Source organism: Lipotes vexillifer, unplaced genomic scaffold (genome assembly GCF_000442215.2).
Source record: "Lipotes vexillifer unplaced genomic scaffold, Lipotes_vexillifer_v1.1 scaffold490, whole genome shotgun sequence".
Taxonomy (NCBI): domain Eukaryota; kingdom Metazoa; phylum Chordata; class Mammalia; order Artiodactyla; family Lipotidae; genus Lipotes; species Lipotes vexillifer.
In genome coordinates this window covers 2691438-2701485 of record NW_006796397.1, presented here as the reverse complement: position 1 = coordinate 2701485, position 10048 = coordinate 2691438, and the positions used below count along the sequence as shown (strand labels likewise).

Here is a 10048-nt window from a genome sequence, read left to right as displayed (position 1 = left end):
GAAAAAGAAAAGCATTTTGGACTATCAATCTTTACCTTAGTCCTGCAGCTTCCCTTTATCAACCAGTGAACACATTATTTTAATTTCTCAATTGTGAACACAGGCAATATTTAACAAAGCACCCAGAAACTTTGTGGAAAGTATCATAAAATTTCCAAGGAGAATATGTTAGGTGGGGGTAGAGAAGGCAGAAAAATCAAGAGAAACCATTAAGAAAAACATGGCAATTCACACAAAAAATGCTTTCACAAAATACTTCTAAAAAATGAATAAATTAAATTCAATTTCAAGTAATATCCCCCCAATATTTTCTCATTGTTTTAGTGTTCATAAAAGGTATAATACATGCCTCTAGAAAACGAAATTATCTTCTTTATCTACAGAATGGTTAGAGTACCAGCACCAGGTGGAGTTCTCCAAAAGTACAGATAGTTCGAAGAAACCAGTAAACTAAGTCTTTTGACTTATTTAATCCCTGTCACAACCCTTAACTTTAAGACTCGTACCTTGAACCCCTATGTACTAGGCCAAAACTGCTCTTATTTCTGCATATGGCAGTGACAAGTAATTAGGAAAATGAAAGATCTGATCCTACTCGCGTAGATCTAACTCAAAGACCATTTTGTTAGTCTAAGAACTATCCTAGTTATTTTAAGTAATCTTTATCCATATTTTAGAATCTGCCAGGAGAGCAAATACTAAAATTTTTAAACAAATTATTCACCCTACCCAGGTCTCCAATCAAGAATTTATGGCTATTACAAATAACTCTTTTTCACCTCACCTCACAATACACAACAGCAAACTTTAAAGAACAATAATCATAAGCTCATATCTTTGAAAAATGGATGCAACAAAGCTTCTTCTGCTGTTATTCTTGAAGCCGGATTTAGATCTAGGAGTTTATCAAGCAGGTCGTAAGCTGCATCAGGTACCTCATCCCAGCCTTCTAGATTGGTAGGAGACTCATCAAAATTACCCCCACAGCCATTACTGTCCCCTTTATACAATGAATTCTCTGAGTGTTGTGCTTTAGGTGTTTGTATGAGGTGAGCAGCTTTATGGTCCATCTTCTCTGAAAAAGCTGGGTCTTGAGAAGTGAGCTCTTGTATATCACTTGTTAATTTAGGGGTGTTAGAATTTACACCTCTGAGCTTCTCACAGAGTTTTCTCAAGTCTTGTGCTGGAACTTCTTTGCTACACAATATTGATTTGCCTAAAGGAGAAAAAATATACATATTTTATATTATTTGAATATATCAGAAGTCTCTCCCATGAGAAACATGCAAGTCCAACTGCATGCTTTTTGGATATATTTACACTGAATATGAGATAGAACATCACGTGCTATATTTAAGTTGTGTTTTACCTTACATAGTTGAAGGTCAAATCATAAAGTGAAAGATAGTAAGTAGAAAGCAGTGACTTAATAAGTAAAGGACTCACTTGACTCTGTCAAAGTCTCCAGCTTCATTATATTCTTCTGTAATCTTTCATCAGCAGCTCCCACTCCCTCTCCCCCTTCCAAGCTTCTACATGCCTCTGACTACATGGTTCCTGTCTTTGATTAGGATGCCCTGCACCTCCCCCGCCCAACTCCGTGCCCAGAATACTCCCACTTAGGGCACCACTCAGTTCAAGCATTACCTCTAAGAGGCCTGACACTCACAGAGTTGATCATTCTAAGCTTCTGTTATATCCTGTGAAGGTTTCTATTATTACTTTTGCTATTCTGTATTGTAACTGATAAAATATATGTCTGTCTCACCTGCTAGACTATGAGCTCTCTGAAGATAGGGACTATCTTATTTATCTTTGAACCCTCAAAACCTAGACATCCATACTAGGTACATACTAGGTTCTCAATTAATGCCTGTTGGACTAGACAAAAAGGCATTATTCAGCTTCTCACGTCTTTGTTCAAATATCACATCCTTATTACAGATGCAGTCCTTAACCAACCTATTCAAAATAGCTAAGCCTTCTTCACTCCCTTTCCCCTTTTATTTTTTGCAATACCACCCGTCTGTCTGACAGTATGTATTTGTTTATTTTTTCTCCCCCATTAGAATTTAAGCTCTATGAGAAGAGACTCAATAATAGTCTATCTAACCTAGTACACATACGGTCTCAATAAATGTTTTTAAATCAGTTAATAAACCAACCAGATCTTTGTTTTAAGAAATATAAATGTCTTTGAAACAATTCCCCAACAAAATTATTAGACACGGGCAAAAATAAGCTAGGCACACAAATAGGCAATAGTCTGTTACTTTTGCCGTATTATTTCCTTATTAAATAGAAATGGCTCTAAACAATGAGTTTGCACAGCACTTAGATTCCTTTCTGGGGCATGTGGATTGTTAACAAAACAATCTATCTCTGGATGATAAAAAGTTACTTTTACATACACTCATCTCTGCTGGATAGGTGGACTAAGGTGGTGGGGAAAAAGGTGGTGGGGGGAAGCAGTGAGGGGACAAAGGAAATAAACTACCCAAAACTAAGTTTGTGAGGGTATAGCGTGTTAATCCTGTTTTACTCTTAAATCTATTTCATTATTCCTATTCTCTCTAAAAAATTATAGCCAGAGGAGAATAGCTCAAGGTTTTTCTTCTGAGTTTGTTTAATTCAACGAGTACTTAATGACAGTCTATAATGGGGTCAGGTCTACGGGTTGAGGACAGAGGGGAAGGTTACACACAACACAAGAGAAGTAGAGAAGTGCTCCTGCTGTTCTGGTAAGTCTCTTTGGGTCATAAAGGGGAACAAGGTCATCGCTGTTGAAGTTCTGAATCCTTTTGTACTCAGCCCAAAGTCATAGTAAGATTTGACTGCAATTCAGCTGACCCTTGAACATCGAGGGAGTCAGGAGGGCTGACCCCACGCAGTCAAAAATCTACATATAAATTTACAGTCTGTCCTCCGTATCTGCAGTTCTGATCTGTGAATTCAACCAACTGTGGATCGTGCAGTACTGTACTGAAAAATAGCTGCAAATAAGTGGATCCAAGCAGTTCAAACCCATGTTTTTCAAGGGTCAGCTGTAACTACAGAAGTCATACTAATGAAACTAAGACAAGTGCTATATAGCATTTTTTAAAATATGAGAACAAGCATTACAATGATAAATCTCTAAAAGCCCTTGCCTGCTATGCTATCATGATGCTTGCCCTACGATGTTTTTTTGTTAGCTGTTGCACTTCCATTTTTGGTCATCATTTACTATTACAAATGGGGGAGATTTGAGCTCTTCAACAAAAGGTTTAGGGTTTGATAAATTTCATGTTCATAAACTTCTTATGAAGTTATTCAATAGCAGATGATAGTTTTCCCCATCAGTTGAAAATAAACATTCTCATGTAAGAATAGTTTCCAAGGCTTTGCTTCATGGTTCCATTTCCCATGTGTATATGTAATATCTCACCCTATCACCCTCAGATAAAATTTTCTTATTATAGTTTCAAGAAAGGTGCAAGTCGTAGACTGACTGTGCTGCAGAACCACAACCGCCACTAAGCCTTCCTGGTGGATCAGACCATGGCACTGGTGCCCAAGTGAGGGACAATCACTTTTGCAGTAGTTCTTACTCAGAAATAGTTCTTGGTCAAAATCACTTTTTTCAAACTAACAAGTCTCAACGCTTTCTAGGTATCATACTTTTCTGAATCATATTTTCCAGGAATAGGTGGGGTGAGACAGGCATATGTACTTCTTGAAGTTCCTCAGATAATTCTGCTATGCACCCCTGATTAAGACCCACTGATTCTGGGGCTGGGCAAGAGGCAGCCCAGCTACTTTTGAGGTGGGCTGACTGAAATTTTGTCCCAAAGGAGTGTTCCATATTTTGGGGCAGCATGCTGACTCAATTACATCCACCCACTTTGGAAAGTATTAACTATAATTGTGCATGGAGAATAAATACAAGGTGGCCATTTGAGTTCAAGTTGTTGGCAAGAGCAAGGCTGAGATAATTCTCAGGTGCCCTATGAGGTACACTGCATATCCCAGACTTGAAGTACAAGAACTTGTGTAGCTAAGATGACTTCCCACATCCAATAAATGCTTACAATATTACTCCATCAGTAAAGGTATTCTGTTCATTTCGCTTCTCAGCTACTCTAACCCTAAGGAACCTGACAACAACATACATCCTATTATGTCCCCTACTGCAGTCCTTACTACACTGTATTATAATTAACTATTTACTTGTTAATACAGACTAAGAGTACTTAAGGCAGGCCCAAGAGCACCTGATGCTTAATAAATATACAATAAACAAATTAAAACATATTATGAAAATTATTTATGCAATATAGTCAAACCATAACTACAGGGAGTTAAGATTTTATTCCTTATTCTTTTAAGATTATAAAGTTGAACTTTAAATATTGGAAAAGTGTAGTACTCTGCTCTTGATAAGATAAACTGATTACATGTAGAGAAGAGAAGCGATAAATTATTTTCTTACACAATGCAATTAATTTTCAAGCAATTGAGAAACTTTGTATCTAACCAGAGAACATTATGAATATGTTTATTTTTAAAGTGAATTTCATAATAATTTATTAAGTGATTTGTAGGAGATAGATCAAAGGTATTTGTTTTGTTCTATAATATAAAACTGCTTACCAAAAGTTTTAGCAGCCTGGATAGTTTCCCTGGATCCACGAATTGTCATAATTTGAGCCAAAGCGGTTAAATCATCACTTGCTTTATAAAATGGATATCGTCCACTAAGCAAAGAAAGGAATATGACACCTGCAGACCACATGTCAATTGCTGTAACAGAAAACAAGCTTTAATTTTACTCCTACATCAGTAGTTCTCAACCTTTACTGTATATTCAAATCCTCTTAAGAGCCTTAAAAAAAATTCTGATGCCCCGGCCAATCCCCTCAGAGGTTCTGATTTAATTGTTCTGGAGTAGGGCTCAGGCATCAGTTTTTTTTTAAAGCTCCTCAGGTGCTTTTAATGATTTTAGGGTTAAGAATCCCTGGTTTAACATCCTTAATGCAAAATACAATATTTTCTTTCTTGAGCAACATGAAAGTTGCTAAGTTTAAAAGGATATCTCATCACTAAGTAAATGCACATTTTATAACATCAAAATAAATCCAAAGTAGCTACGTAGGAAAAAATCTGGATGCACCCCAAGAGTTACACACCATAGTAATGAAAGTGTTTCACTTTAGTGAAAAGCATTAAACATTAGAAGCTCATCTTCAGGAAGATGTTAACCCTAACTTTTGCTGTAGAAACTATCAATCTCTAGAATTCTGGCAGTTATGATTAAGACCAGCTCAGCCTCATGAGAATAAACTCATTAAAAAAAAAAAATGTTTAGGGGGACCTCCCTGGCTGTCCAGTGGTTAAGACTCTGCACATCTACTGCAGGGGACATGGGATTGATCCCTGGTCGGGGAACTAAGACCCCACATGCCTAAGATCCCACATGCTGTGTGGCCAAAAAAAAAAATGTTTAGGGACATCTTCTCTCCTAATGGCTGAACTCCCAGTATCACCAAGTTATTGGTTCTACTCCCTTGGCCACTGCATCATCTGCCTTTCTTGGCTCCCTTTGTACCTCCACCTGCTCCTTCAATGTTTCCTCTAAGCCTTAAGCGCTGAGGTTACCCAGAGTTCCAACTTCTACCCTATATACTCTCCCTTATTGGCCCATACACTTCACAGCTTCAACTATCTTTTATATAGTAATGATGACAGTCAACTGTATTTCCAGTCCAGACTTCCCTGTGCTTCACTTACTTTTATTCTGTTGGACATCTCTATCTGGATGTTCCATATATATCTCAAACCAATTATGCCCCCAATCATCTTTATCTTTCTCTGTACACCAGTTACCTCTTTATTCTCCCCTTGGTTACTGGTACCCATTCAAATCTCCCAATCTAGGAGTCTGATAAACATTCTGGATGCCTTTTCCCCGCCACTTCATACCCAAATCCCGCATCCAATTATCCATCAAGCTCTGCCTTTCCAATTCTTCGCTCTTCTTTTCAAAGACTTTTATGATGTGGACCATTTTTAAAGTTTTTATTGAATTTGTTACACTATTGCTTCTGTTCTATGTTTTGTTTTTTTGACCATGAGGCATGCGGGATCCTAGCTCCCCGAACAGGGATCGAACCTGCACACCCTGCACTGGAAGGTGAAGTCTTAACCACTGGACCGCCAGGGAAGTCCCCAATTCTTCACTTTTCTGTGCATTTGTATTATTACTGCCCTCGTTCAGGTTTTCATCATCTCTCACCTGGACCTGGTCCTCTCTGCACACCTGCCAGAATGACCCATCTAGAATACAATTATTACCATCCCTTTCCCTTGAATAACTTTCCAAAACCTACAAGGTATTTGTTCCAAGCCATATAACAACTGTGACCCAACACTGTCTACCTTTTTCCAGGTTTATTTCTCACCACTCCTTGACTTTCACCATACATTCTAGCAACACTAAACTTTTATTGATTCCTCTATGACCATGCTATTTCTTGAGTTCCTCTGCTCATGCAAACCCCTCACTCCAATTTACATTCTCTTTTCAGACGTTCTATCTTCCATGAATTTCCTTCCATAATCCCTTCAGATAAGGTTAGATACCCCTAAAATACTCTGTATAAAGTTTTATAACCATACTTAACAGGTTATTTTATATTTGCAAGTATGTCCTGACCAGAGTGTAAGCAGAGTAAGCAGAGTTTCATTCATTTTTTTATATCATTAGCAAGCACAGAATAAACACAGAACAAATGAATACATTTCTGTAAGGTCCATAATCCAAGTGAACAGCAGGGTTCATCTATTCAATAAGATGTTCCATGACAACTCTTTCAGGCTATAGACTTTCTTCTTTTTCAAAAATCTCTTTAATGCTATTACATTGTTTTCACAATAACAAAAAATTTTAATCCAACACACAATCATATGTGTATCACAGAAGAATTTTCAGGTATTGGACAAACATAAAATGTTACAAGCCTTAAGTTAGCAAATACTACTAAACACAATTTTTCCCCCCACAGAGGTGATGTTAAAATTATTCCTGGTGAAATCATCTTGTAAACAGATAAGCAAAATGCAATCTATCGGGTAAAAAAAAAAAAAGGAAACACTAGGATTAGTAGCTTTCATAAATAGCACTATCTCAAAAATGGGAATGCCACACTGCTAGAACCACTTACATAACTTAGTTAAAAACAGCAGAGCTCAAATTTAATCATAAGTAGACAAAAATCATAAAATAAAATACACCCACAGAAACCAATTTAACTGGGTTCTGTATTTCTAGTGCAACATACCTGTAGTTTGGTTGGGGCACTTTGTCAAGACCTCTGGTGCTCTGAATCCTGGTGTACCTGCCCTAGGTGCAACCTGTTGCCGCCTTATGATGATGAAATAAGATTTTTCTAGTTATGTAAAGTTTAATTATTTAAGACCAAAAAATAACATTTATCAATTTAGTTCACAGTAAATTCTACCTTGATATCTATATAAATAAAAGTTATTACAAAGCAAATGATAATCCAGTGTGATGAAAATCCTGGATTTTGTTTCTGTAGGTCTCTCCCCTGACACCAGTTCCCAGGCCTTATTCCAGAAGGGTTTCAAGGTAACTTCCAGGCATAGAAAGAGGTAGTATATGGTAAGAACATAACAGAAAAATAGAATACAATGGGAACTCTGAGGTATAAAAATTTATTTCTGTTTGGAGTGATTAATTTCTGAGATACTTGTTCACTTATATACTTGAGTTAATCAGGAAAGGCTCATGAAAGCTTATAAAAGTCTTGAAGGGAAGAAAGAAATTTATGTGGCAAAGAGTTGGTGGTGGGAGTGAGAGAAGAGTTCTAGTATTTGGTTCAGGTTATTCTACACAGGCAGGAAAAAAGAAAGAAAACAAGATTAAATAAGCAAGTAAAACATGCAATTCTGAAGTTTCATAAGAGCTATCCCTACCCTTACCAAAATTATTTGCATGTAAAAGTAAATGTGTTTTCCAAAGAGCATTTGCATGTCAAGGGAACAAATATGACAATACTTGTCATTTGCTCTTCAAGGTACCAATCTGCATTAGTGCCTATGCAGTTCACAGAACTGCACTGTTCCCTTTCACTCACTCAAATCAACTGTCCACCAAAATCAATGCAATTTCTCATCTTGTCTGGCAGCATGCTGGTGATTTTATAGCACCATCAAAACACATTACCTTGAAAGGCAAATACTGCAAACTTTATCTGTTGCATAACAGTCACAGGTCAGGCTAGCTGGGCAAGAACTGGCAGTTTTCCTCATCACACTACTATTCATAACTTTTGTAGAAATAGCCTTCTTTTTTGTTGCTAATTTTCTAGAGAGTAAATCCACAGTCTTTGACTGCTTCATAAGCTGTAAAAGAAAAGTCATATTCTCTATTTTCATGGCATTTAACATGATGCCTTTGAGATGCTAGTAGAGCAAAAAGCAATAGGCGAAGCATAACTTTCAAAACTGCTGAATGTGCTGTTGGATTGTAAATAAACACTCGTCTATCAAAATATTTAAGGTCTTTTTAGGTTACTGTGTTGAATAAACATATTAAAAATTTACTAACCATTCCTAGTTTGGTGAATATTTGAATTACACTTTATTAGAATGTTTCCTGAAATGTTACAAAACAATTACATTCTAGTGTCTAACTCCATTTCAGAACTGTAAACTGCACAATTACATTCGCTAAAATCAGTTTTAATTTGCTCCTCATGCTATCTAGCAGCTACAGGATATCATAAGTCAATTTAAAACCACTTAACATTGATGATAATTTTGTAAATTTTACAAACATCTTTACGCTATCAACTGTGTGTCAGAAATGTGTTAGTTGTTGGGAGCTCACGTTCCAGCCAATGAGAGAAAAGGCCTTAACGTTCTAAATGTTCCTTTAGAGAAAGAGCAACAATAGTCAGCTAATCAAAAATGACAAAAAATTCCAAAAGAAAAGTTCAGAACTGGAGAAAACGAAAGCATTGACTAGATGCTCAAAGCAGTAATACCTTCTGCTAAAGCAAAACTCTTAAAAACTTACTGATAATAAAAGCTAGCCATTCCCCAAATTCTCTCCAGTGTACGACTGACTGATGATTGCACTATTAAGCTACATTACTTACTTTCACTGCAGGGCTCTCATGTGAAATGGAGCTGTGTATATTGAAATTTCTTTCTCCAAAAACAGAGCGCTGGACAGAAAGGCCTACAGATCCCTCCTACAATACCAACAAAAACAAGGAAAATAAGGATTATATCTGTAACACTTTCTGCCAGCTGTACTCTGCCATAGTTTTGAAAGAGTTAAGTGACATAAAACAAAAACAGCTGCATCCAAGTCATTCTCAGGCACCAAAACACTTCTGTGAAAGGAGAAAACAGTCTAGACAGAACTCTTAACCCCCATACAATGTTATCATAGTCCACAAATATATATAACTAAAAAATTCTCAAACCACCTGCATGGATATTACATTTTGCTGTGCAGCTAAAATGGAGATAGACACTTCAGAATTTTTCCCCTATAACTAATGCTTTCTTTTAAAATGGATAATTAATATGAACTTTATAACATGCAGGGAAAATTTATTACTTTCCGTTTTTGTTATATAATGCAATTATAATGACAAAGACATAAATCTACCAAGCAAAATTTTCAGTTTTGAAATCATAAAACAATCCATTGTAAATCTTAGTTAAATCTAATCAGTTGAATACATAACACATGTAAACAACATTGCTTTTTGTTGTGTTATCCTAGAATTATAACTCCCTCTGTTGAATGGAGTACATTTCTAAAACCGTATTAGTACTTAAGAAATAAAAGAGGTAGAACCTTTCCATCTTTTCCTTGTTTAATCTGAATCTGTGCATTTGTGTAGGGCCTTTTAACAGCAGCTTTTGTGGTAGGCTGCTGATCCAGCTCCTTAGGTGCTGCTGGGCCGCTCAATGAAATTTTGTTTCCGGTGATTACATAGGATTTATTTTGTGAACAGCTTTCCTGCTG

The 10048-nt window shown here is 36.6% G+C and overlaps 1 protein-coding gene across 3 annotated transcripts in view; it reads right to left on the bottom strand.

The window, feature by feature from the left end:
- Nucleotides 1–297: 297 nt before the first annotated feature.
- CDC7 (cell division cycle 7) overlaps nucleotides 298–10048 on the bottom strand; it is a 25222-nt gene continuing 15471 nt past the window's right edge. For 2 of the 3 annotated variants that reach the window (XM_007468525.1, XM_007468526.1), the window contains exons 7-12: nucleotides 9878–10048; nucleotides 9165–9260; nucleotides 8228–8406; nucleotides 7320–7402; nucleotides 4633–4782; nucleotides 298–1216 (exon numbers count right to left, since the gene is read on the bottom strand). The exon at nucleotides 9878–10048 is cut by the window's right edge and continues 100 nt beyond it. In XM_007468525.1, coding sequence (XP_007468587.1) covers nucleotides 822–1216; nucleotides 4633–4782; nucleotides 7320–7402; nucleotides 8228–8406; nucleotides 9165–9260; nucleotides 9878–10048 — 1074 coding nt within the window. In that variant the 3' untranslated portion in view covers nucleotides 298–821. The remainder of the gene's footprint in view (nucleotides 1217–4632; nucleotides 4783–7319; nucleotides 7403–8227; nucleotides 8407–9164; nucleotides 9261–9877) is intronic. The other variant, XM_007468527.1, reaches the window with a different exon arrangement.